General features: G+C 48.8%; 5 protein-coding genes across 5 annotated transcripts; 2 read left to right on the top strand and 3 right to left on the bottom strand.

Annotated features, from left to right (window-relative positions):
* Positions 1-4400: 4400 nt before the first annotated feature.
* UHO2_04881 (uncharacterized protein) lies at positions 4401-5396 on the top strand (the record flags this gene model as incomplete). Its single annotated transcript, XM_041557412.1, has 3 exons — positions 4401-4544; positions 4650-5215; positions 5321-5396. The coding sequence occupies 3 exons, from the start codon at positions 4401-4403 to the stop codon at positions 5394-5396; spliced, it is 786 nt and encodes a 261-aa protein (XP_041413346.1).
* Positions 5397-8643: 3247 nt separating this feature from the next.
* UHO2_04880 (uncharacterized protein) lies at positions 8644-9560 on the bottom strand (the record flags this gene model as incomplete). The annotated part of the gene is made up of 3 exons (XM_041557411.1): positions 8644-8720; positions 8808-8964; positions 9075-9560. 3 exons carry the CDS (start codon positions 9558-9560, stop codon positions 8644-8646), a joined length of 720 nt encoding a protein of 239 aa, XP_041413345.1.
* Positions 9561-12891: 3331 nt separating this feature from the next.
* On the bottom strand, positions 12892-13461 carry UHO2_04879 (uncharacterized protein; the record flags this gene model as incomplete). The annotated part of the gene is made up of 1 exon (XM_041557410.1): positions 12892-13461. The coding sequence occupies one exon, from the start codon at positions 13459-13461 to the stop codon at positions 12892-12894; it is 570 nt and encodes a 189-aa protein (XP_041413344.1).
* Positions 13462-19966: 6505 nt separating this feature from the next.
* On the top strand, positions 19967-23302 carry UHO2_04878 (uncharacterized protein; the record flags this gene model as incomplete). Its single annotated transcript, XM_041557409.1, has 1 exon — positions 19967-23302. The coding sequence occupies one exon, from the start codon at positions 19967-19969 to the stop codon at positions 23300-23302; it is 3336 nt and encodes a 1111-aa protein (XP_041413343.1).
* A 187-nt stretch (positions 23303-23489) lies between these two features.
* On the bottom strand, positions 23490-26018 carry UHO2_04877 (uncharacterized protein; the record flags this gene model as incomplete). The annotated part of the gene is made up of 1 exon (XM_041557408.1): positions 23490-26018. The coding sequence occupies one exon, from the start codon at positions 26016-26018 to the stop codon at positions 23490-23492; it is 2529 nt and encodes an 842-aa protein (XP_041413342.1).
* Positions 26019-27912: the final 1894 nt, after the last annotated feature.

Raw genomic sequence — 27912 nt, 5'->3', positions numbered from 1 at the left:
CTGGGGATCATCAACCATTCAGTCAACACACTGGACACTCGTGTTGGCACCAACAAGCATTACTTGCACCAGACCTTGGTGTCATAGCAACCCATCCATTGTTATTGATTGTGCTATGCTACCTCTGGACAGAGTGTCCACAGTGGTCAGTCAAAACCTGCAATAGCAAACCAACTATCACATATTAGGGTGAGAAAAGTCATAGAGGTCTTCTACAACAGATCTCAACCAAAATAATAGTACATGGTATCTTACCACATATCTCGATGGGATCTGTAATAGAAGCGGTTCTACTATGGATATCAGGTTTCAGGCACAAGACCTCTGACAGGAAGGCACTAGACGAAGAGATGACTCTTGGTGCAATGGGATTATCAGGGGCACCTTCAGCAAGGCTTTCAAGACCAGGAATTGAGTGACAAGATGGGAAAGGATTGTCATCTTCTTCCATGGCATTGCCTGTATCACCATTGCTGGATGGTGAGGCTTGAAGAGGATCATAGGCACTGCTAGTCACAAGGGTGACAGGGCCAGCAGATGGGTACTTCGACATCAGCTTATGAAACATCTCAAACCAGGGATACTTGGCAACTGCAGCCAAGTGAGATGCAAAGTCCTAATCCATACAAGAAGATACAAAGGCAATTGCAGAGGTTAGTCATCCATCAGAGAGCAATGTTGAGCACAAAGAACTACATACCAAATCATCAGGGCTGAGATTGCAAAGGAGAAGACCAGAGCCAGTTTGTGAGAAAGTACTCTTTATGGCAATGTATTGACTCTCAAGCCAGTGCAGCTTGGTCTTGACATGACTACCACCATTTGTGATGTTGCTGTTGGGAAAGATCTTGTCATAGATCTGCTTGTAGAGTGTCTCCTTGCTTGTCTTCAACCCTTTCTCTTGCTCTTTTGTCAAGCAACCTTTGAGTAGCAACTTCTGATAGTAGTTGCTGTCAAAAAGGATGGTAACAAGTTGCAAGGCTTTGTTGTTGGACCAAACAAAGTATTTCCTGCTGTCTGTGTCCTGGTTTCGAGCTCTGCTTGCTCTAATGACTGGTCTTGCACAATTTGAGGTGGTAGATGTGCTGGGCAGCTCTGGTGTCTGAGATAGATTTGCTAAACTTTCTCCAATGGTAAGGTCCATCTCCAAGAGGTACAGATTGACATAGCTGGTGTTGTGACAATGATTGGTGGACATGATTGAAGCCAGAGAGAGAGGTTGTGAGGTGGTGGCTAAACGAAAAGAGACTTCTACTCTGTGTGGAAAGGGACAAGGAGAGGAGTCAAGTGAAAGGGTTTTGTGCAGAAGAAAGGGTTCATGTGAAGAAAGCTGTGCAGGAAACATGGAGGTATTTGCACAAGTAGATCATGTGCAACATCATGTGAGTGAAAACTCAGGTCCAATTCTGAAAACTCTGCTGCATCAGTACTGCTGAAGCAGTGTTTTCAAAAACTAGAGTATTCTCCAAAATGGCAGAGCTTACGTAAGTAATGCATATACAACGCAAGTGAAAACTCAAAAAAAAAAACTTGAGTTTCCGGGAAAAAAAACTGAAACCCCCTAGTATGGCTATTGAGCATTGGAGTGATGTGTGGTGACATCTAAAATCGTGGGACAGTTTACGCGCGAGCTGTATGTTTCTGTCCTAAAACAGTAGTGACATCGTACTCAGACTCTTTCCGATCGTCAGTTATCAGGACAAAACTTCTTTACATGTGGGATCATCATCCTCAAGGACAAAGTACGACAACGAGCGGGACCCAGTATCCGATCCCTCACTTAGATCGGCTCTGCCTGATCTTCAGGGTCGTGCTGGATCGTTACATTCAGCAGATAAGTGTCATATCTTTCTCATACTGTGCCTTGACTGACATCAATCGCTGAACGTCGACAACAGTCCTCCTTTTATTCTTTTATTAAAGTTCGCAAGAGATAATACAATTCGTGACAAATCTGATGTGAAGAGCAAAACGCAGAAAGAAAAGAAATCTTATTTCCGCCGCATCATGTTGGAACTGTTGAGCAAGAGTGACACTTGGCGACAATGATCAGGAGATATCAGTCCAAGTATGGTGTTCAAGCTAAAGAGCAAAACACTATATTAAAATTGACAGAGAAAAGGAATGTGGCGGGAGCCTCAAGCTCCCTGCTAGACATATATACAAATGTGTGACACATGCCCGAATGTGGGCACATCTACCTAATGACAAAATATAACAACGAGTGGGACATGGTTGTATCCGATCTCTGTCTTGTATCGGCTCAGCCCGATCCCCGATTAGGTTCTCCTCGCCTGATCCCGATCAGATTTGTCCTGCCTAAAACCCGATCAGATCTATCTTGTCTGATCGCCGGCCGATCCTGCTCTGCACGATCCCTCACAGATCTGATTTATGTCACAATCTCCAACACATCACAATTTACCATTTGGAAACTTGGAATTGGCGAGCGACTGTAACGCTTTAGTGTCTTAGAGAATGGAGTGCGTTGATCAACGGTGGTCATGTTTGCAAAAGTTCGAAGTTGGGGGGCAAATGTCAACGCAAGATCTCAGGGAAGAGATGTTCAGTGCTCTCTTTGATGCTAATGGCAGACCATTTGAGAGTACCACGGCCAAATCAAGGAGGAAAGCTATGACAACTGTGGCATATAATGAGCACCAAGGTCTGCAGAGCAGGCAAACTGAATCTTGACAAAGACGACAAAGGCAGAGGCAGCAGGCGGAGGGCTCACAACATACAGGGAATGTTCAACAGGCTTTGCAGACATAGCAAAGGCAATAGGAACAGTGTCAATAATGACTGTATCTACTTTGATTGTGCGACAAGAGTGTCAAAGATGATGGAGCTACAAGGTGGTTTGGATTCCGGAACTGCGTCATTTTCCAGCTGACACTTCATTTTCCAGCCAACACTACCCTCCCTTGGTTGGTTTCTAAAATTCACCCTCTGAAAACTCAGCTTACATTTGGGGGCACCAATTTCCTGAGCTGTTTTGAGTATTGGAATACTCTAGTTTTCGAGGGCTCGGAAAAATTGAAACCTCCTAAGTCTGTCATTTCGGAAATACTCGAGTACACAATAATTTTAAGGAAGAATATGATAATATGATACTTAGTGACGCTTATCGGGCGATATCAGTCAGAGCACAGTATTGCAGCTATTGAGCAGAAACACTATACTCAATGATGAAATAATAATAGAAGGACGGGTGTCGGCACTCAGCGGTCGACAACAGTCTAAGTGTGTTCAAGCTATTGAGCAGAAACACTATACTATCTTGACCTAGGGAAAGAAAGTGAACGGAGCCTTGAGCTCCCCGCTAGATATACAAAGATACGGCACATCCCCGATCTCTAACTATGTTTGCCCCGCCCGATTTCTTAATCATATCGGCCTATGTCATCTTTTAGCATTTTACTGGATCGTAACCTTCAGCATAATTCCCGTTACCAAAGGTTGCCGTATTCAAATGGACAACTTTAGGGTGGGTTGATAATAGCTTAACTAACGTCTCCACATCATATCACTGAAGATGATTTGTGAAACGACCCAGTCCAAGTATGAGCAAAGTCAAGCGCCACAAGAAAAGGTGTCATGTTTCTTGAAAGCTTTTCTGAAAAATAAGAAAGGATTGAGAAAATAAAAGGAGGACGGTTGTCGACGTTCAGCGGTCAATATCAGTCAAAGCACAGTACTGCTGCTATTGGGACAGAAACACTATACTATATTGTGTGGAATTAAGAGTGACACTTAACGACGAAGCTTATCGGGAGATATGAGTCCAAGTACGGTGTTCAAGCTAAAGAGCAAAACACTATAGGGGGTATCAAAGTTTTTGCGTTTTTAAAAACCCGGGTTTTTTCAAGAGCGCGTTTTTCAAAAAAACGCAAAAGCTTACATAAGCTCCGCAAAGGGAAAAAAAAACCGTGTTTTCAAAAACGCAGCTCAGGAGGTGTGTTTGCGAAAACACGGTTTTTTTATCACTCCACATCTTCTCTCCTCTCCTCACTCTCGTTGCACTTTTGCTCACTCCCTCTTCCTTGCACTCATTCAACATGACCTCCTCCACTGATGATTCTGGTGACATCTCTGCAGAGTTGTTATGCCAGTCCACTACACCTACAAGCTCTGCAACTCAGACCGAAAGCATGCCTGCGCTGTCTCAATCTGGTTCTACAAGTGCTCCTGACATCCACACTTCCTGTCCAACTCGAGCCTCTAGATCTGCCACAGGCAAGAAGAACTTGACATGGTTGGGTGCCAATGTTCTTCACCTTGTCACAATCCTCTACAACAATGACTCCTACCAGCACACTCTGCTGCCATCTTGAGAATCGGCTGAGAGCGATCCAGCCCTCAAACTTTGCAAACATCCCATTTTTCGGGATATCTCCAAGATGATTTTCCCAGGTGCATCTGTCGATCCCAATCACATCAAGGCCAAGCTGAGGTGGCTGCTAGAGACATACTACAGGGAGAAGAAGAAGCTTTCACCCACTGGAGCTGGTACACTGCTGGAGGACATGGATGCATCCAACCTGGTAAGTTTTGGTGATCTTTGTTGCTTGCAATAGTATGCTTGGATGCTGATTCATACTTTCAATTTTAAACAGTCCTACATATCTCGCATTGCCCTGTCAACAAAGTATGCTTGGTTTGAAAGGATGCACGAGATGATGAATGGCCAATTCAATGCTGATCCCACAGCACTTATCACAACTCCCAGTCTCGACTTCACCAGCAATGACAAGCCTGACATGCCTTCGAATGGCTCAGCTGACATACCCATGGATATTTGTGGCAGCGAGCTGTATGATCACAGTGCTCATGGCCGTGGTTTGCCTCCTATTCTCAACTTGATCAAACCCACCAACCCCCTGGCTGCTGTTGCATCCACTTCTGGTGCATCCTTTGCTGGTGCTGGTGATGATGACATCTTTAACACACCTTTGCCTCCACCTTTGCAGGCTCGACCACCTTCCTCCACTGCTGGTGGTTTGGATGTCTCTGATTCCACCTCTTCTCAATCTTCAGCCCAGCTCTCTCCCAGCACCAAGCACAAGCAAGGTGCCCTTGATCACAAGCGTGACACACTTGCTGAAGCTTTCTATCATTCTTCCATTGATACCCTTCAGATCTGCCTGCAGCTTGAACAGGAATGCACCAGACATGAGAAAATACTGGAGGCTGAGTGTAACAAGTGCGAGGAGATGTGCCTGCATCACAAGAGGGAGGAGAAAGAGTGCGATGAATGTGTTTGCGCATGTGATCATGAAATGGTGATGGAGATGGTGTGCCTCCTTGCTTCTCAGGCCAGTGTTGAACAGGATGCTTGTCAGAACACCAGCAACAACAACAACACGGACTCTTCATTCAATCTTCCTGTCTTGTAGCATTACATGTACTATCATCTGGTCTCAATGCAAAGTCATTTCTGAGTGTTTTTCTGTAGAGTGCAAGTATGAGGTGAATAAAAATGATGCACAGCACAGTCACATAATGAGCTCAAAAGCATTTAAACAAAAATTTTCACTCTCACACCTCTTCCATTACTACCACCACTCCACTCTGCAACCTTTCGGCATCACTCTTGCTGCCATCCCCCCTCTCCATCCCCCCTCTCCATGCTCCCTCTCCAACTCCCTTCCTCTTTCCAGCCATGGTGCACTACAGCAACAAGCAAGTAATTCTCAATGACATTGTCTGCACTCTTGAGCTCTCTATACCTGCAGAGGTCATCCAAAACACCAACAGAGTGCAGCACTCCTGCAGCACTGACATTGACAACTTGGACGATGATGGTGACCCAATTATGCTCTCACGACACCTTGTCTGCTTGTACACTTTCATATGCAAGCAAAGGTACACAATCACACATTGCACTCCTCTTGGCCATGCCAATAAGCTTATCCACCTTCTCAACAGGTACAAATCAAGCAATCATAGGATGTATCGTGGACTTGTTCATATGTCACCTGAAGCATTCAACAATCTCGCCATCCGACTCCAGCAAACAGAGGCTTTCCAGTGGAACTACAGCAGCTCAGGTGTGATGTCTCTCAACAAAGTGCAAGAGATTCTTTCAGTGGCTCTGTACAGACTTGGCCGTTCTGGAAATGGAGGTGGTGAATGTGATGCTGCTTTGCAATGTGGTTGCAGTGTTGAGAGCATTGTTGGATACACCAATCGCACAGTCGCTGGCCTCCTCGAGCTAAACAATGAGGTCATGCAGTTTGCTTCAGAGGGAGAGAGACAACATGCTGCTGCCTGGGTGCACAATACAACTGGGGTTGAAGAGTGGGGTAAGGGCTGGCTTGTGGTGGATGACACACACATCCCTCTTGCCTGGAAGCCAGGAGTGCTCAGTTGAGAGCACTTCTGCTACAAAGGCTTCCACAGCATCAATGTAGCACTGGTGATCCTGCCACACTCACTGCAGATTGTCGAATCAGTTGTTGGACAGCCTGGCAGTGTTCAGGATTCGAAGGTTTGGGCCTCAGGCAGCAACATCCTGAAGAAGCCTCGCCTGTACCTTGACGAAGGTGAGTTCAGTGCCCAGTGTGTCGACTAACACTTGAGGTGATCCCCAGACTGCAGTGGATGACTGCCTTCGGTTCTATTGTTATTCGGACTGCAGGTTCACTATGAACTGCCTTCAGACATCAGTGTGCAGTGATACAACACACATGCTACAATGAGAAGCAATCTATTGATTACTACTTGCTGACTGGAACTAATGTATACTTGTGCTTAAAGTGATAATTAGTTTATATGGTGTGTGTAGAGTGGATGGGGATCCACTTGACCATTTGTGATGAGAAGGTATGGTTTTATACCTCTTCGCAGCATCGCCAGCAACACTGCTCCTGCTCTCTCTCCAGAGAGTACCTTCTGTGTCGAGTACTATACAGGAGTCTTCAATAAGACTCCTCCTCCTCCTTGAACTATCCTGTCTGTCCTTCCTGAGCTGTGTCAACTCCATTGGCACTGCTCCTCCTCCTCATGTCCTTCTCGCTGGTGTCCTTTACACTGCTCTCCTTCCTTTGACCAGTGATGGTCCTCCTTTACCCTTATCATGTGTGCCCCTGAGTGGTAACCAATTGTGTGCTGCTGAGCTCAGTCCCCCTCTTGGCAAGGCTTGGTCCTCAGCCCAGTGGAGCTTGGTCCCCTCTGTATGTGCACTTAGCCCCAGCCTGCATGCAAATCATCATATGGACATCCTTGTCACTGATCTCTGCGGAATCTGCCATATGATTGTGCTTGCTACAGATTTCGGTGGAAATCATGATAACAACTTCGTTCATGCAGGATTTGATGAGATCTGTCATAGAACTGTGTCTATTACTGAACTTGCTGAATTCTTCTGGAAATCCCATGATCTGCCCAATTCCTCAATTCCTGTGCTACCTTCATATGAACTTCGGTCTTCCTTCGCTCTGCGCACCCAGGCCTATGACAGATTGCTTGATTCATACCTGTTGAGAAGGTGGATAAGCTTATTGGCACAGCCAAGAGGATTGTAACATGTGATCATGTACCTTTGCTTGCATATGAAAGTGTACAAGCAGACAAGGTGTTGTGAGAGCAGAAGTGGGTTGCCATTGTTGTCCAAGTCATCAATGTCAGTGCTGCAGGAGTGCTGCACTCTGTTGGCATTTTGGATGACCTCTGCAGGTATAGAGAGCTCAAGAGTGTGGACAATGTTGTTGAGAATTACTTGCTTGTCACTGTAGCACACCATGGCTGGAAGGAGGAAGGGGGATGGAGAGGGAGCATGGAGAGGAAGGATGAAGAGGGGGGATGTGTGCTGCGGCGCAGTTGTATGATGAGGTTGTGAATCGATGGTATTCCTGAAGCTAAAGAGACTGACAAAGACACGAGAGATATCTTGTCGCAGCCACGAACATCTCGGCCATGAGAGCAAGGTGAGCGTGACGCAGCCATGAACATCCCGGCCGAGAGACCAAGACGAGCGTGATGCGGCACAGGATGGCAACGAGAGCAATGCTGAAAGGTTGCAGAGTGTAGTGGTGGTAGTAACGGAAGAGGTGTGAAAGTAATTTTTTTTGTTTAAATGCTTTGGAGCTCATTACATGACTGCACTGCACATCATTTTTATTCACCTCATACTTGCACTCTACAGAAAAACATTCAGAAAAACATTCAGAAAAACATTCAGATATGACTTTGCATTGAGACCAGATGATGGTACATGTAAAGCTACAGGGCAGGAACATTGAATGATGAGTCTGTGTTGTTGTTGTTGCTGGTGTTCTGATGAGCATCCTGTTCACCACTGGCCTGAGAAGCAAGGAGGCACACCATCTCCATCACCATGTCACAATCATGTGCATGAACATGTTTGTCATGCTCTTTCTCCTCTCTCTTGTGCTGCATGCACATCTCCTCATGCTTGGTATGCTCAGCCTCCAGTATTCTCTTGCATCTGGTGCATTCCTGTTCAAGCTGCAGGCAGATCTGAAGGGTATTAATGGAAGAACAATAGAAAGCTTCAGCAAGTGTGTTGCACTTGTGATCAAGGGCACCTTGCTTGTGCTTGGTGCCAGGAGAGAGCTGGGCTGAAGAGTGAGAAGAGGTGGAATCAAAGACATCCAAGCCACCAGCAGTGGAGGAAGAGGGTCAAGCCTGCAAAGGTGAAGGCAAAGGTGTGGTAAAGATGTCATCATCACCAGCACCAGCAATGGATGCAACAGCAGCTGGGGGGGGGGGGGGGGGGGGGGGTTGGTGGGATTCATCAAGTTGAGAATAGGAGGCAAATTGAGTGCCATGATCATACAGCTCACTGCCAGAAATATCCATGGGTATGTCAGCTGAGCTGTAGGAAGGCATGTCAGCCTTGTCATTGCTGGTGAAGTTGAGACTGGGAGTTGTGATAAGTGCTGCAGGATCAGCATAGAATTGGCCATTCATCATCTCATGCATCTTTTCAAACCAAGCATACTTTGTTTACAGGGCAATGTGAGATATGTAGGACCATTTGAAAGTACAGCCTGATACTGAATCAGCATTCAAGCATACCATTGCAAGCAAGGAAGATCACAAAAACTTACCAGGTTGGATGCAACCATGTCCTCCAGCAGCATACCAGCTCCAGTGAGTGAAAGCTTCTTCTTCTCCCTGTAGTATGTCTCTAGCAGCCACCTCAGCTTGGCCTTGATGTGATTGGACTTGACAGATGCACCTGGGAAAATCAACTTGGAGATCTCCCAAAAAATGGGATGTTTGCAAAGTTTGAGGGCTGGATTGTTCTCAGCTGATTCTTGAGATGGCAGCAGAGCATGGTGGTAGGACTTACTGTTGTAGAGGATTGTGACAAGGTGAAGAACATTGGCACCCAACCATGTCAAGTTCTTCTTGCCTGTGGCAGATCTAGAGGCTTGAGTTGGACAGGAAGTGTGGATGTCAGGAGCACTTGTAGAACCAGATTGAGACAGCACAGGCACACTTTCGGTCTGAGTTGCAGAGCTTGTAGGTGTAGTGGACTGGCATAACAACTCTGCAGAGATGTCACAAGAATCATCAGTGGAGGAGGTCATGTTGAAAGAGTGCAAGGAAGAGGGTGTGAGCAAAAGAGCAACAAGAGTGAGGAGAGGAGAGAAGATGTGGAGTGATAACCCTTCTGTGTTTTCACAATACTGTCTCCTGACCTGTGTTTTTAAAAAATGCGGTTTTTTTTTCTTTGTGCAGCTTATGTAAGCTTTTGCGTTTTTTTTGAAAAACGCACTCTTCAAAAAACCCGCGTTTTTAAAAACGCAAAAACTTTGATACCCCCTATAGGAGGAGAGACCATGTGCAGGAATCGTAGGATCGGGCAAATGAAGAGTTCCAACAGAGTTCAACAAGATTGGTAGTATCAAGATCCTACAACAGAAGTTGTCATAATTGGTATGAGCATGATCTTACAGTGAAGTCCATTGGGAACAGTAGTGTCAGCGGTCACGTGCCTGAAACCTGAGGTCTGTAATAGTGTCGATACTATTACCGATCCTGTCGAGTTATGCGACAACACTAGTGGTATTGCGATTCTTGGTGAAATATGTGATAGAGCCATCTCTATCACTTTTCTTGCTCAAATCTGTGATTGTAGTATGTCAGGGGTCTCGCGCCTGAAACCCAGGTCGGTCTGTCGAGATACTCGGTGACTATCAAACTGTGTGACAGTTATTGTCTCAGTATCTGTCTTGACGAGCTAGTCATTTGGTGACTATCAAGTTGTGCAGTGACAGTGGGTGGCATTCATTGTATATACTATCATAGGTTTCAGCTGACCTCTGTGGACACTCTGTTCAGGGGTAGCTCAGCATGATCAATATCGATGCATAGGTTATGATGACACCAAGGTCTGGTGTGAGTGTTGATGATGATGAGGTTGATGGTGTTGGTGATAAGGTTGGTGGCATCAACATGAGTGTCCAGTGTGTTGACTGATGCTTGAGGTGATCCCTGGACTGCAGTGGACTACTGCCTTCGGTTCTATCTTGATCCAGACTGCTAACCTGCTATGGGGCGCCTTCGGATGTCAGGTAGTGGTGATACAACACACACACTACAATGAGGAGCAACCTTGATAGATTGCTGCTATGCTGACTGAAACTAATATATACTGATGCTGAAGTGATAACTAGTTATGATGGTTGTGTGTAGAGTGGATGAGGATCCACTCGACCTTTGATGATGAGAAGGTATGGTTATATACCTCTTCACAGCATCACCAGCAATGCTGCTCCTGCTCTCTCTCCAGAGAGTACCTTCTTCATCGAGTACTGTTCAGGGGGCCTCTCCTGCTTGCTTGGCACCCCTGTGTCTCTTGAGCTGTGTCGACTCCTTCGACACTGCTCCTCCTCCTTGCTATCCTGCTGCTTGTTTGGCACCCTTGTGCCTCCTGAGTGGTGTCGACTCCTTCGACACTGCTCCTCCTCCTCAGGACCTGCTTGCCAGTTCCCTATACACTGCTCCTTCTCCTTTGACTGGTGACAGTTCCTTTGACTCTTGTCTCTCGAGCCCCCTGAGTGGTAACCATCTGCATGCTCCTTGAGCTTGGTCCTCTTCATGGCTGTGCCTGGCCCTTGAGCTTGGTCCTCCTCATGGCTGTGCCTGACCTTCCTCGCATATGGCTCAGTGCTCCTTTGCATGTGAGTCCATAGGAGTCCATGGTCTCCATGGAGACTGCACTACGACCATGCTCTCTACTGGTATCGACTAGATCTCTTCCTGTGCTCCTTCCATATGAACCAGCGACCCTCCTGCTTCCTGAGCATTCAGGCCCATGACATAGTAATGCTATTGCAGGTTTTGACTAACTGCTGTGGACACTCCATTCAGAGGTAGCTCGGCACAATCAATATCAATACATGGGTGTGGTAACACCAAGGTCTGGTGTGAATATCTTGTTGGTAATGTGATTGGTGGCATCAACACAAGTGTCCAGTGTGTCAACTATTGCTTGAGGTGATCCCCAGACCACAGTGGACTACTGCCTTCGGTTCTATCTTAATCTGGACTGCTGGTTTGCTATGAACCACCTTTGGATGTCAGTGAGCAGTGATACAACACACATGCTACAATGAGAGGCAATCTACTTGATTGCAACTATGCTGACTGAACTAATGAATACTTATGCTTCTGAAGTAATACTAGTTATATGGTGTAGAGTGGATGAAGATCCACTTGACCACTTATGACGAGAAGGTATGCTTATATACATCCTTTGTAGTGTCACCTGTGACACTGCTCCGGTTCTCCCTCTCCAGGGAGTACCCTCTTTGTCGAGTACTATACAGTGGCCCCTGTAGCACCGCTCCTGTCCTTCCTGATCTGTGTGTCAACTCCTTCAACACTGCTCCTCCTCCTCCTGACCTGCTTTCTGGTGTCTTCGACACAGCTCTTCTTCCTTCAACCAGCAACAGTCCTCTTGACTCCTATCTTGTGAACCCCTGAGTGGTAACTGCCTGCATGCTTCCAAGCTTGGTCCCCGTCTTGGCAGCGCTTGGCCCTCCTCGCATGTGAGCTTGGTCCTCCTCGCATGTGAGCTTGGTCCTCCTCACATGTGAGCTTGGTCCTCCTCGCATGTGAGCTTGGTCCTCCTCACATGTGAGCTTGGTCCTCCTCGCATGTGAGCTTGGTCCTCCTCACATGTAAATTCATCATACGAACATCCTTGTTACTGATCTCCATGGAATCTGCCATATGATCATGCTTACTACAGATTCTGGCAGAATTCGTGATATCAACATTGCTCATGCAGATCTTGGTGAGATCTGTCATAGAACTGTTCCTACTACAGATCTCAATGAATTCTGCTACAAATCCCATGATCTGCCCAATCCCTCAATTCCTGTGCTCCCTTCATATGAACTAACAGGTCTTCCTGCTTCCTGCGCATTCCGGCCCATGACACTCGCTCAGCCTGATGCGAGCCCCGTGGCTGCATGTTCGGAGTCCTGTCGCCAGGGTACTCCATGCCTGGATGGGCAGGAATCGTATGTTCACAGCAACCCAAGCCAGCCAAGTAGCAATGGGTGCAGGTGCAAGGGACCCTGTGGTGTTCACCAAATGGGTTGGTGAAGGCTGAGGCAAAACAGCTGAGAAAGGCAAAAGAAGGGTCAGTATCAGAAGATTTGGAAGAGCATGAGGAAGATGAACTTACAGAGTACCCAGGTTGAAGCACTGGCAGCACTGCCAACTGGGCCAGGGCATGCAACCCTCAGTGAGGTGCAGCATGACCAACTGGTGCAGATGATGCTTGGGCAAGGATCCAGCAGGCACATCCCAGTCCAAAGGAAAGTACCTGTCAGTGATCTGAGCCATGAGCTCAGCAACAAAGAACCTCTTGGACCAACTGGCAATTTCTCCATTTGTCAGTAGGTGTCAGTCAGGAGGGGGAGGGGGAGGAGTTTGATGCTCTACCCAGCAAGGAGGGGGTGTTAATGGATGAACCTCCAGCCGGTAAACAGGGATGCCCAGTTGATGGGTGTCCAAGACCATGTCGATGACCTCGTTGGCCGTAGGAGGAGGAGTAGGAGAGCGAGCCAGCTCAGCCTCCCATGCTGCTTGATGTTCTGGAGTCATCAACTCCATCATGGGATGTCTTGCATCCACCTCATACATGTTGATCTCCAGGGAGGCTGGAGAATAGTCGCTCCCCATGGGGTTGGGAATGGGGGCCAGGAAGGGGGAAGGAAGGGGAGTGGGGATGTTGGCGTCGTCATCCATCCCCAGGAAAAGAGGCTCCAGTGGCTTGCTCGCCACTGGAGAGGCAAGAGGGTTGGCCACACAGGCCAGAATGGGGGAAGTAGGGGAGTTGGCTCTGGCAGCTGGATTTCCCCTAGGACGTACCTGGAGCACAATTTGACGATGTTGAGAGGAAGTTGCGACCATCTCAGGAGGAGATGCAGCTGCAGCGGTCCTGGACCAGGTCTGGTAAGGTGAAGAAACCATCTCTGGATAAGGAACTAGATGGTGAAGAGAAAGAGATGGTGGTATAGCCCAGACATGGCGCAGGGCCTGCCTCGACGGAGCTCGGCTCTTAAGAGGGGGGTAATGTCATGGGCCTGAATGTGCAGGAAGCAGGAAGACCCATTAGTTCATATGAAGGGAGTGCAGGAATCGAGGGATCAGGCAGATTGTGGGATTTGCAGCAGAATTCATTGAGATCTGTAGTAGGAATGGTTCTATGACAGATCTCATTGAGATCTGCACAAGTGACATTGATATCACAAATTCTGCCAGAATCTGCAGTAAGCATGATCATATGGCAGATTCTGCAGAGATCAGTGATAAGAATGTTCGTATGATGATTCACATGCAAGGAGGACCAAGCTCGCATATGAGGAGGATCAAGCACTGCCAAGACGGGGACCAAGCTCAGAAGCATGCAGACAGTTACCACTCAGGGGTTCACAAGATAGGAGTCAAGAGAACCATTGCTGGTTGAAGGAAGAAGAGATGTGTCAAGGACACTGGCAAGCAGGTCATGAGGAGGAGGAGCAGTGTCAAAGGAGTCGACACACAGTTCAAGAAGGTTAGGAGTGGTGCTACAGGGATCCCTGTGTAGTACTCGACGAAGAGGGTACTCTCTGGAGAGAGAGAGAGCCGGAGCAGTGTCACTGGCGATGCTGTGAAGAGGTATATAACCATACCTTCTCGCCATAAGTGGTCGAGTGGATCCTCATCCACTCTACACCATATTAACTAGTTACCACTTCAAGCACAAGTATACATTAGTTACAGTCAGCAAGTAGTAATCAATAGATTGCTCCTCATCATAGTGCATGTGTTGTATCACCACTCACTGATGTCCAAAGGCAGTTCATAGCAAACCAGCAGTCCAGATTAAGATAGAACTGAAGGCAGTAGTCCACTGCAGTCTGGGGATCACCTCAAGCAATAGTTGACACACTGGACACTTGTGTTGATGCCACCAATCACATTACCAACAAGATATTCACACCAGACCTTGGTGTTACCACACCCATGTATTGATATTGATTGTGCTGAGCTACCTCTGAATGGAGTGTCCACAGCAGTTAGTCAAAACCTGCAATAGCATTACTACAATCACAGATTTGAGCAAGAAAAGTGATAGAGATGGCTCTATCACATATTTCACCAAGAATCGCAATACCACTAGTGTTGTCGCATAACTCGACAGGATCAGTAATAGTATCGACACTATTACAGATTTCAGGTTTCAGGCACATGACCGCTGACAGTCTGGACCGCAGTATGAGTACTGCCTTCGGAGGGGTGATTATCTGGACCACAGTAACTACTGCCTACAGACAACATCAGTGAGAAGTGATACAACACACCTGCTTGGATTAGTAGCAATGGCCTGTGATTGCACTATGTGATGGAACAACTAAGTATACATTACAGTAGAGTATAGTTTAGTTAAGAATAGAGTGGATTCCAGATCCACTCATTCACTATGATGGAGAGGTGTATATATATCTTTGTGCCATGGTGTCAACTTCACCATTGCCTCCCTCCTTACAGGGGTTTGGCCTCTCCATCCACCCTTGTCTCTTTGGCCCCTTTGGCACCCCAGTCCTTCCTGCTCCTACTCCTCTGGCTGAGGCAGCAATCCTCCTACACCACCTTCATCATACTCAGGGGTTACTCTCCCACCTTCTCAGGTGGCAAGGTCTTCTTGTCCCCTATTCCCAGTGACTGGCCCTATGGTCTTACTGGAGCACCCTCATCTTGTCATGAGACTGATTGATCCACTTCACCTTGGGCCAGTCTTGGTGAAACTTCCTGCAACCCACTGTCTTGACCATTCTCAATGAGGTTTCACACCCAACTCTTTGTCTGACCATTCTTGATGAGATTGGTCAGAGCCCCTGGGTCTTGACCAGTCCTGCTTCTGGTGTGCCAAGCTCATTTCGGTGACTGCGCAGCACGGCTGCTTATGATCTCTGCGCTGGCCCTGTGACAGTGACCTCGCTCGCCTGTGAAAACCTCTGGTTCCTTGGAGCGAAAACCTTGTTGAACAGAAGCATTTTCACTGGGTGGGGGAGCTGGAGCATCGTGAGCATTGAGGGCCGCGAGTAACGATTAAACCTGGGCCTCCAGGGATTCAATATGTTCGGAGTGGTTAGGAGGGGGCATAGTGACAGATGTTGATGGAAGGCGAAGAAGGTGATGATGGTGGAGCCTTGTGAGGAGAAAGGGACGTCTGATGACGATCAAGGAGAGAGGTGTGTCTTGATCGAGAATTGAGAGAGGAGGAGGAGAAAGGTGTCTTGATCGAGAGTCAAGAGAGGAGGAGAAGGTGTCTCGATGACGGTGAGGAGAGAGGGTGTCCTGATTGAGAGTCGAGAGAGGAGGAGAAGGGGTCTTGATGACGGTGATGTTGATGACGAAGATGAAGATGACAATGATAGTGTCGATGATGATGATGATGATGGCAATGGCTGCTAGAGAAGGATGATGGCGACGAAGGCTGGTAGGGAAGGAAAAGAGATACTATCACGAACCGGCCCAACGGTTGACAATGACGACGAGGGCGAGATCGATAGGCAGAGGAGACTACCAGACTTTGGAAGGAGAAGATGAGAGTTGAATGAGAGAGTGACTTATGATCTCTTTTCCTTAAGGGAAAAGAGAAGAGAAGAAGGAAGTAGAAAACTATGAGATTGAAAGTACAAGACTCAATGTGATGAGTCTAAGACTCTTTGCAGTGAAATGAATTATCAATGTTAGATCTAAGATAATTATGAGAGGGGTCATGACCGAGTCATGACAGTAATGGAGTCTGATGCAACCTCAACACTAGTAGCCGCCACACCAACAATGGGGTCAATCACATCACATGGGCTCCTAGGTTTACCACAGATGTTTCAGCCACTCAATAAGGAGCTCGAAAACATGCATGCCAAGTTGTCATTTGAGCTCAAGGACAGGCTCTGGCGCAAAGACAGGTGCCTAGTCATCCCAAAGGTGACCATGCCAGGCAAAACCAATGAATGCAAGATGTGAAGTGCCCAAGAGGTAGACAAACAATCCCTCTTCATTGAACACTTACAATTCATGGTGATGTCTCAATGTGATGTTGGTTTAACTGCAGGACACATCGGACGGGACACCTGTCAGAGGTCGCATGCCTGGAACCCGAAATCTGTAGTAGAAAGACAACTACTACTGATCCTATCGAGATCTTTGGTAAAAGGCCTTTATTATTATTCTTGCAGAAATCTGTTGTAGAAGCCTTCTATGACTTTTCTCACCCAAATATGTAGTAGCTTGAATGTTATTGCAGGTTTTGACTAACTGCTGTGGACACTCCATCCAGAGGTAGCTCAGCATGATCAATAACCAATAGATATGTTGTGATGACACCAAGGTCTGGTGCTAATGATGTTGCTTCAACACAAGTGTCCAGTGTGTCAACTGTATGACTGATGATCCCTGGATTGCAGTGGACATCTGCCTTTGGTTTCTATGATTGAGAGAGCTGGACTGCAGTGTGAAGCGCCTTCAGTGTTGATCAATATCTGGACCACAGTTGATACCACCTTTGGATGATGTCAATGAGTGGTGATACAACACATGCACTATGATAGAAGCATTGCTCTGCAATTGCAACTGTTGATGGAATACTAACTATACTTTCTGTGAAGCTATAACTAGTGATATAAGGTGTAGAGTGGATGGAGATCCACTCAACTCCTATGATGAGAAGTGTGGTTATATAGCCAATCCTGCAATGTTGCCTGCGATCCTGCTTCTGCTCTGGGAGTCTTCCTCTAAGACTGCTCCTCCTCCTCTTGTTCTCCCTATCAGTCCTGTCTTTGCATGATGCTGCTTGTTGGCACCATTCCCCTTACTTCCTGTGGATGGGCAGTCCTTGTGCTGCTTCATAACCAACAGGGGCTATTCCCACTTCATCTGGGTGGCAACTCACATTCCTCACTCATCTCACCCACCCTCCTGCTCTGAGTTCATCATAGGGTTGGCCCCCTGCTTCAACAGGGTGGTGGACCCAATGTCTTCAACATTTTGTCCTGCTGTGAGACCTGTGGGAATCAGCATCCTCTCACCAGTTTCTGTGAGATCTATCCTATGATTGAGATACTACCAATTCCAGTGGGATTTGTGATATGATTCCACTTGTGCCAATTTGGACAAGTTCTGTCATAGAGCCTCTCTACTACAGATCTCGCTGAACTCTGTTATAACCCTCAATTTGCCTGATCCTGCAATTCCTGCGCTCCTCCTCATCTGACTTCTACTTTTCCTGCTTCTGCGCATCCGGTCCCATGACACTATGGTGAAATGAGAGTATTTATGTGTTTGTTCAGTGTCACCTGCGACACTTCTCCTGCTCCTGTCAGAAAGGGTTATCACCCCTTTCCAACAATACTCTTCTTTCCTTGAGCTGTGTGTTGGCTCCTTCAGTGCTGCTCTTCTGCTGCCTGGACAGTGTTTGACACTGCCCCTTAGCCTCCATGCTCTTCTACACCTGGTGATATGTGTCGACCTCTTTGACACTGCTCCTCCTCCTTATGGATAAACCCCAGTCTCCTTGACACAGGTCTCCCACTCTTAACCAGTGACTTGTCAGCGGTCGTGTGCCTGGAACCCGAGAACTACCAGTCTGGGTGATTTCAACCAATTTCAGTGAGTGCACTTGAGTATGCACCTGTCAGCCACTTTCACTGAAACTGCTTGAAGGATTATTTGTTTGACAAGTTTCAGCTAACCACTGTGAACACTCTGTTCAGTGGTAGTGCAGCACAGTTGGTTCCTGCCTGCTGTGGAGCCCTTAGTGTATGGATGGAGTTTGTCCACTTGACACAAGTGTTTGAGGTGTTGATGAGCAAATGGTGAATCAATAAGAGAAGCCTGGACTGCAGTGTGAGTACTGCCTTCAGAGAGGCAATTGTCTGGACTGCAGTAGCTACTGCCTACAGACAATGTCAGTGAGAGGTGATACAACACACCTACTTGGCTTAGTAGCAATGGCCTGCAATTGCACTATATGACAGAACAACTAAGTATATGTTACAGTAGAGTATAGTTTAGTTAAGAATAGAGTGGATGCTGGATCCACTCATTCACTATGACAGAGGGGTGTATTTATCTCTTTGTGCCATGGTGTCTACAACACTGTGGCCCCTCTCCTCCCTTCATCACAGGGTACAGCCTCCCCATCCATCCTGTTCTATCTGACTCCTATGGCTATCCTGCCCCTCCTATCCTTCCTATCCCTACTCCCTTGCTGAGGTGACAATCCTCCTTTGTTGACCTCATCATGCTCAGAGGTCTCCTCCCACCTCATCTGATGGCAAGGTCTCTTGTACCCTGCTTTCAATGGCCATCCCTTTGATCTTGGTGGGATGCCTTCATCTGGTCATGGGGCTGGTTGATCCACTTCATCTCGGGCCAGTCTCAGTGAAACTTCTCAGTACCCACCATCCTTCCTGACCATTCTTGATGAGGTTTCTCTCCAGCTCGCTTTCCAACCATTCTCGGTGAGATTGGTCAGAACCCCTGGATCTCAACCAGTTCCACTTCTGATGCACTGAGCTCATTTCAGCAGCTGTGCAGCCTGGCTGCTTATGATCTCTGTGCTGGCCCTGTGACATGACTGTCTTTTCATTGCCTATCTTGTGAATGCCTTGATCACATGCTGGACCCTATTGTCATGCTCCCTGGTCATGTGGTTGCCCCTGTGGCTGGCTCTATGTGGCTGTGAGCATGTCCCCCTGAGTGGTAACCATCTGTGTGATACTGAGCTTGCTCCTCTTCTCACATGTGATTGTTCCTGTATGCTTCCCTGGCCTTCTGGTGCTGGGGCCCCTTCTTCTGATCCTCCATTACTTCAATGTGATGGATGAGCAGTTCTGTACTGATGGTTTTGGTTGGCATGTTTTGGTGAGACCTACTGGCTAGGCTTGTTCTGGTCAATCCCAAGGAGATTAATCAAAACCCTAGGTTGCAGTTGATCTTGTGAATTACATGCACAGCTAGGCCAATCAGATTGTCATCAGCTGATGCTTGCTTTTAGATTCTTTCTGCACAGGACCTTGTGTGCAGACCATGTGACAACATGCTTCAACACCGAGAGATGAGATGCTTCAACCTTGATGAAAAGGAAAAGTCGATTAGGAGACACCGGGATGAAAATTGCTGGAATGTGCAGAGGGTGTAGGTGTAACAGTTATGGCTGATAAGGAAGACCAAGAGGAGAGATAAGAGCCTTGCCAAACAAGCTGACCGCCAAGACTTGGAGCGGAAGAGGTGAGGGTCTATCGTATGTCTATACCATCATCTGCGGCGGCTTCCACCAGCATACTCTCTGCAGCATCGAGCTAGCAACCAACTTGCCGTCAAGGCCTTCTTGCGTTCCACATGTCTTGCCGGCGGCTGTATTCACTGTGACTTTGATGCAGCTTCGAGACGCCTTGCTCGGCTGCGGGTCATCAATCGATGCCAGATGGCGGAAGCACGTAGCTCATTCGGAGAGGAGTTGAAGCCCATCCTGGTGCCTTTCAAGAGAAGCCAACGCCCCTCTTGGTCGTGCACAGAATGCGCACGACGCAAGATAAAGTGCGATAAGAAGGTACCATGTCAGTCCTGCATCAAACGTGGCAGAGCAGAGCAATGTCGGCTCGAAGACTCATCATACGAGGTCCCTGGACCTTGCTCGCAAGTGCTCTCCAGTTCTCCTAAACCGCAGAGTGATGACGGGCAAAAGCTCGAATCTAGCATCACGCCAGCGTCTCGATGCAGACTCTCATCTGTCGTCAGCATCCACGGCGACTCGAAGCAGGAAAGTCACGATGGCGGAGACATGTTTCTCAGAGGGCTCTCAAGACTTGAATTGCAGCTGGATCGCATCGAGCACAGGCTCAACCAACATGCACAGCAGTCAGAGTCCATGGAACATCTCAAGGCCAGGCTCAACGATGTGGAGGAGGTCATCTCAGTGTTGGGCGAGAATCGCCAACGTTGGGCCCAAGCTGGGTCCCACAGCATACAGAATCGCAACTCGTCCCAAAGGAACGATGAAGCTCGGAGCGCATCTCCGATCCTTTTAAGGAAAAGTTTAGAAGATGGCCAGAAGGAAGCAGACCGCACCAGACTCGGCACAGCGAGCACTGTCGCTCCTCGCTCAGAAGGACTTCCAGCATTGCAACAGCAAGCACGAAACGCCCAGCTCGCCTCGACAGACGCGGCAACCACTCTCGAGTTCCTGACGCTGGGCAAAGACAGAAGACGTGGCGTCGACTTTGATGCCCCATCTTCTGACAGCGAGACGGAATATAATCTCCCGAAGAGGCCGAGTCTGGTGGGTCAGGCTTCAGTCGTTGCAAGCTCTTCTTCGCTACCTAGCCACCACCCTGGAGCAGACTCGCTCGAGCAAGGCCACGACGGGAGGCTTCGTTTGCTCAAACATCTACGCCGCGGTCTGCCTTCTCGAGTCACCTCCAGAGTGGAATACCTGCTGCGGTCTCTTCCTGACGAACTGCCACCCGCTAACTTGCTTGCAAGACCAGCTGCCAAGTCCCTCACAGACGGCATCAGGGCTGTCACGCTGGCTCCCGTTGCAATAAGGCGGATCGTTGCTGTGGCCAAAGAGATTGGCGCATGGCAGCATTGCAGTGTCCATTTCCCTACCTTTGAGAGGGAACTAGAAGTTTTCCTGGCCACCGTCTTTGATCATGGAGGCAGCGATAGTCATGACTTTGAAGGATATCGCGCTATCGATCCAGCATGGCTTTCTCTTTTCTATGTCATCTGTAGTATCGCCATTCATCAGATGTCAGAAGAGGAAGGCGCATATTGTTGCCTTGGCGCCGAGCCGGAGCGAATGCGTTTCGCCTCCGTCCTCCTGCACGCTGCCATGGAGTCGCTCTCGCTAGCCGACTATCTGGTGAAGCCATCAGTATACTGCTGTCAGACGATCGCAATCCTCTGCGTCGCTGGACACAACATCTGCGGCAGTGATCTGCTGACATCCCTACTCGCTATCGGCATCAAGACCGGTCAAACGCTCGGATTGCACGCCTTGGGTCGTACTGCAAGGTTCTTAGAAGCCTGTACGGAGCAGCGCGGCCAAGTGCTGCGTCGAGCCGGCATTCACTGCAAAGAGACCGGCTCTTGCCGGCTTCCTGACGAATCACCGCGGCAGTTCGCGATCTGGAGGAAGCGCATCATTGATTTGGAAGTGGGCAAGCGCGTCTGGTGGGCGTTCACACAGCAGGACTACTTTGCGATTGCATTCAGTGGATGTTTCTCGATCGTAGAAGGACAGTACGACACTCCCTTACCGCACAACTGCTCAGATGAAGATCTCGAAGAGGGGCGTCTGATCAATCGAGAGGTCAATGTGCTCACGGTGGCATCAAAGCAACGATTTACCTGTCATGTGGCCAAGATTGTCTGCGATTTCTTTGAGGATCTCAACAAGGCACGCGACACTCCCTCTCTTTCGCTCGTCCGGCATCACGAAGACCGTCTGCGCTTGGTTACGGATCGCTTCAAAGCATGTCTGGATCCCCAACGGGCGGCATCTACTCGAATCAGCCCCGCCTCATTGCCAAGTTTCACTACGGTCTTGCAGCACTACCTCTTCATTTCTGTTCAACACAAAATTCTCGTCATGCACCGTGCTTTCCTGTCACGAGATGTCTCGGCGGAGGAAAGGGAGCTATCGCACAATGCTTCGATCGAGACAGCTCGCGCGGTTCTACATGAGCTTCAGCGCGGTCTTGGCTTGACACCTGATGGGGAGCAACGGCCGCAGTTGGATCTCCAGTCACGCGTACACGGCGGAGCACTTTGGACCATTCCCTACCACGCAGTTGCAGCTGCCACCATACTAGCGCTAGATATGTTCAAGCCAGCCTCGCCCTCTTCGCATCGCGCTTTGCGAGGCCAAGAAGTGAAAAGAGCGCTCGAAGCTCTCGAGCGCCTCACGGGCAAGAGTGCAATCGCTCGAAGGGGGTGTCAGCTACTGAGGGATCTTTTTGAGCAAGGTGAGCGGTATCATCAACGGCCTCGACAGCCGCAAAAGCGAAAGACGACAGACCGAGTTGATTCTGTACTCAAACGAATCCGTCTGCCCGGAGACGAGGACAAAGACGATGCGCACAAAGGTATCCTGACAGCTTCCTCCTCATCGGACGGGACAGCTTTGGGGAAAAACGATCAGGCTCTGGAAGCCAGCTGGTTCTCGCACTTCAGCCACAGTACCACACGATCAGATTTGTCTTGTTCACTTGCCGAAGGTGTCTCACCGGACGAGGAACAAACTGGCCTTATTCCAACCGCATCGTTTGGCTACGGATCGAGCAACTTCAATCCGTTGGCTGGCAACTCGACATCTCGAGCTGGCAATAGTACATGCTTCAATCCTGACCAAGCGGCGAATTCACTGTCGAGCATGTTAATCTCGTACAACAGCGGCCGGAGCCATGCTGGCCCAAATTTGGGTGCCAGCCCTGCAAATAGCCTTCCATACGCAATGAATGGCGACAACGACGATGCGAAAGGTTTGATGAAGAATACTTCAGGATGGAGAGACTTTATGCACATGCCACACAGCAGTGAGAATGACTCTGCAATGCAAAATTGGACAACCCCAACAGCGCCGAGCACGTCGCTGGAGGCAAGTCACACCAACAACATCGCTGGCATGAATGTCAACATGGCTCAGCAACAACTTGCTCACATTTTGCCCGCGCTGGAATCCATGCCAGATGTATGGAAGCTCTTTGACGGTACGCTTGGTCAAAGTCTAGTTGCTTTTGAGGAGAGTGGATTTTGATTGCCACGCACAGCCTCTCAACGGATCGTTTCATCCTCATGTTCATATTACGCTTCGAATGTCAAGCGAGAAACACGGAGAAGATTTTTGACGTCTCAACGTCGAGTGTGGTGCAAATGAAAGATGGCAAGGGGATCGAATGTGGGATTGACAATTTTGCACTTCGACAGGTGGCATATGAGATTGATCACTTGCAGGCAGACTGCTTGGCTAACTTGATCTGATCCTCTACGGCACGAGCCACCTCGTCCCACACCTCGGCGTCGCGATATGGCCGCTGGTGAGTTCCTGTGCCGTCGCCCCGGTTCTCCAAGGCGCTGTCGCCGAGAGCAACGCCGAAGCCGGGCACAGTGATCTCGTTGGATGTGCGAGAAGCCTGCCTTGGCTCGACAGGCTCGAACTCGAGAGCATCCGGAGGATGAAACCAGTAGTTGAGAGCCATGTGAACCTCGCTGGATGAGTTGTTTTTGTCCCTAGACTCCTCTTGATCATGAAGCGGTGGCAAAGACGAAGAGGTGACCTCATGATACCAACTTGCGGGGAGGTAAAGCATCTGTCCTGGCTTCAAGAACACCTCGATGGGTGGTGGGCACCCGGGCATGAGCTTGTATGGCTCGGAAGCAAGACCGTTGGCTTTTTGCTTGCCCGAGGAACCGTTTGTGGCTTTCGGCACAGGTCGCGAGGGGTCATCAGGCACATTGAGGCAGCGATGCAACACATGAGGTGGGATGCGTGAAAAGCTGGGAGGCTCCCTTTCGTCATCTGGCGACTCAGACTCGGCGTCAGGATCTTGTCCCTGAGCGATGACCATGAGGCGTTGGAGCTCAGCTTCCCCTTCGTCTACGTCTCCAAATTCTGAGCCAGAGTCAGCGCCTGCAAAGGCTGGGAGTCCAGACTGGTCGTCTTCTTCGCTCGAGTCTTGCTCGTCTGCCTGACTGTCGAAAAGCTGGCAATCATCCTCGGATTGCTCTGGCGATGCTTCGGAATGGTTCAAGTCGATGCTATCGGCGCCTGATGCAATCTTGACGCGTTTGACAGGCCCTCGGGAAGCATCGGATCTTGCAGTCTCGGACTCGCTCTCGTCTGTTTCCTCTTCTGAAAGGCCTGTCTCGGCTTCCGAATTGGAAAGCTCCTTGCGCTTGCGTGTGACGCCATTCGAAGGTACGAACCTCGTTGCCATGAGTTCTTCGGTGTTCTGATCATCATCCTCAGATGCTTCTTCATCCTCGTCCTCGGTCTCAGATTCACTGGGCCCGACTTGGGGCTGAGCGTCAGGCTGGTGATGTAAATATTGCTCTGGATCGGAATCTTCTTGCACGTCGAAAGGATCCGACGTTGCGATGCTCTCCAAGTATGCTTTGAGCTTGGCGGTAGAAGCTGGATCTCCGGCAAGGGCTGCTAGTGCCAGCGGCCTCATAGTGGCTGGGAGAGAGGCCAAGAGCAAGCGCGCCTGATTGTCGTCGTCATCGTCATCGGCATTGTCATTGTCATTGTCATTGTCATGGTCTTCTTGATCGTCTTCACCTTCGTTGCTACCGTCTACTTGCTCGTCTGAAATGTCGCCAAATTGAGCACCATTGGAAGCGACTAGCGTACTGAGAAGATTGTTGAGACTGGCGTTTGTCTCGAGATCGTAGTCGTCTTCTTCATCTGATGTGTCGGCTTCGGGATCGATACCTTTTTCGTCCATTCGACAAATTCGAAGCTCTGCTTCAGCTTGGAGAAGAGCCTCTTCAGCAAGTTCTTGTGCCCTTGTTTGTTTTGCTTTCCCCTTGCGCTGACTCTTGTCGCGCGAGCCTTCGCCAGCATCTGCGGCAGCGCGTTCGTCGATCTCGCGTTTGATGCGAAGACGAGCCTTTCTACGCCATCTTGCAGCATCTGAAGGGACGAGACCATCTGGACGGATGGGGAGCTGTTGCTTGCGACCAGGCATGTAGCAGGGGAGTTGGCCAGGCGGCGCGTAGACGATGAGACCATTGGCGTGTACTCTGTCGATGAAGCCACGAGGATGCAAGTAGCGATGTGCCGAGGGTGGAAAGAGGAGGAAACGTTTGTAGCCGGAGAGGAGGATGTACAAATTGTCATGAAAGTCGTGATGCAGGCCCGAGCTTTTGCCCTCTTTGCTGTTGCCTAGCCAGAGGTTGCACTGTTGGAGGACGAGATGGCCCAAGAGCTCTGGTTTGGCAGGGAAGTCGCTAGATAGGGCGTTTGTTGGTGCAGGTAAGACGTTGTCAAGCTCAGGCTCGCTGTCACTATCATCGTCCGAGTCGGAGTCGGTATGTGATGTGGAAGATTTGTGAGAAGAGGATTGGGAAGCATGCTCTTGCTCGCTTTCTTCGAGGTACTGTGTGGTCAAGTAGCACTTGCCTGAACTGGAAGGGTCCTTGAGAATGTCGAGGAACTCTGAGAAGGTGAGCTTTATGCGTTTGACTGAGGTGCCGAAATGACCTGCGTGCGGATGAAGGGGCTCGATCTTGACCGGAACCTGACCGGCAGCGGACCTGAGATACTCGAGATCAGTCCACTTGTTCGCCTTCCAATCCGAGTCCCTGAGCAAGCCGTCGATGATGACGGGACGACGCTTACTGACAAAGCGAGTCCACATGTCGGCGGCCGAAATGTCATTGGGCACCTTTGCGATCTTGGGATTGGTCTCCGAAGGGCACCATCCCTGATAGGTATCCAGGTGGAAGGGTAATGGAGGTACCATGGCCATTTTTGCGGAGATCAAGCCGTAGCCAAGGTTGGCAGAGCTAAGAAGACGAGAGCAAGACTAGGCGAGCGACGGCATGGGCATGCGGGTCCAGCAGAGCCTCAGGGCCAGAGCGAGTGACGAGTGATTGGCTTGAAGCGTACGTTGATCTTCAATAGTTAGGTAGCAGAGGTAGATAGGTAGACGGGCGAGAGCGAAAGAGTATCGTCAAGAGCAAGAGCATTACTTTGGATCAGATAGCGACAGGCAGCCCTCCGAAATTCTTGACTTGACAGGGTCCGTGCAGACTGAGGCGAAATGACTGACTTGGACCCTGACAGCATACTTAATCGATCGGGCCTCTTCTCACCCGATCTGGCAGTGTCACATTCTGAGATCGATTCCATCGCGTTACGCCAAAAATTGCGTTACGCCAAAAATGCGTTACGCTGAGCGCGAGAAGCCGAACCGACGCTTGACAGAGTCGAGTCTCTGGAAAAACAGAGCCGACCAGTTGAAGATTTACAGGTAAAACGCGACTGTTTAGGAGCTACTAGCAAGCTCAACTTTTCAGGCATATAACAGTGGTAATGTTTTTTAATTGATAGGTGCTACAATGTGAACATAAATATACTTGATTGCTATCTTCAGCCCATACTAGATCATAATGAACTATTCTTCATATCACCCCTGTGTTGTCGCCTCCTGAGCATTGCCATCTCCTGAGTGTTATTGTTGAAGTACTTATATGTCCCACATGCATATCGATGCATGTTGACATGCAGCTCTGACTCACTGGTGTCTCGCTTGTGCTCCGCGAACCACGTGGTTCAGTTTAGGATGCCGACACATCTTCAACTCCCCCCCTCGATGGCATCATCAATCCTATTTGGCATGCGATCTGAGATGTGGCCAAGCCCTTTAGCGGTTTTGTGAGGATGTCTGTGACATTGTCTGTTGTCCCGATGAAATCGATTTTGACTTCTCCTTCCTGAACATGGTCTCTGACGAAGTGGTACCTTGTGTTGATGTGCTTCAACTTCCAATGCTTGGTGGGGTCTTTGCTTACCTGGATACATCCTTGACTGTCTGTCTGCAATGTTGGTGGATGGGCCTCAACTCCCAGGTCCCTGAGAAGGTATGAGAAGAAAAGAGCCTCTCTTGTTGCCTCTGAAGCAGCTACAAATTCAGCCTCGACTGCTGACAATGCCACACACTTTTGAACATGTGATCTCCAGCTAACCAGGCACCCATACATGTATGTTACTCCCCCTGATGTGCTTCTTTGTCCATTCTTTGGGTCTGATGCCCAATTTGCATCAGTATATGTAACAATTTGCTGTCCCGAGTGTTTGTTCGCTTCATCTCCGAAGAGTAACTTATATTCGCTGGTTTGATTGAGGTACTTCACCAAATGTAATGCTGCCTTCCATGCATTGCTCATTGGGCTCAACATGTATCTTGCTAGTGTTCCTATGGTGAATGATATGTCAGGCCATGCTGTGTTAGATACCCATAAAAGCTGTCCAACTAATTCTTGGTACTGTTTTGCTGCCAATGAGTCGCACTTGTCGCCACCCATAATACCTGTCAGGCTCTGCATCAGTACCCATGACTTCAGATCAGTTGTTTGTAGCCACTTTCTCACCATAGCCTTAATGTAAGCCATTAGATCAAGTGTCATCCTTCTCCGTATTCTGTCTCGATCTATCCTTACACCTAAGAACTCCTTCACAGGTCCTTTATCTTCTGTTCCCCATTTTGCCATTATCTCATCCTTAGTGTGGCTTACCTCCATGCAACTGGGTGATGTTATAAGCATGTCATCTACGTAGGCTGTGATGATTGTCATGCTATTGCCTGTTCCTCTTGAGTATAGGCATGGAGTGCTCGGCATGCAATAGAAACCTATCTTTCA

Source organism: Ustilago hordei (assembly GCF_900519145.1).
Source record: "Ustilago hordei strain Uho2 genome assembly, contig: UHO2_contig_11, whole genome shotgun sequence".
Classification (NCBI taxonomy): Eukaryota; Fungi; Basidiomycota; class Ustilaginomycetes; order Ustilaginales; family Ustilaginaceae; genus Ustilago; species Ustilago hordei.
The sequence above is the reverse complement of the archived record's forward strand: the minus strand, read 5'-3'. Positions and strand labels throughout refer to the sequence as shown.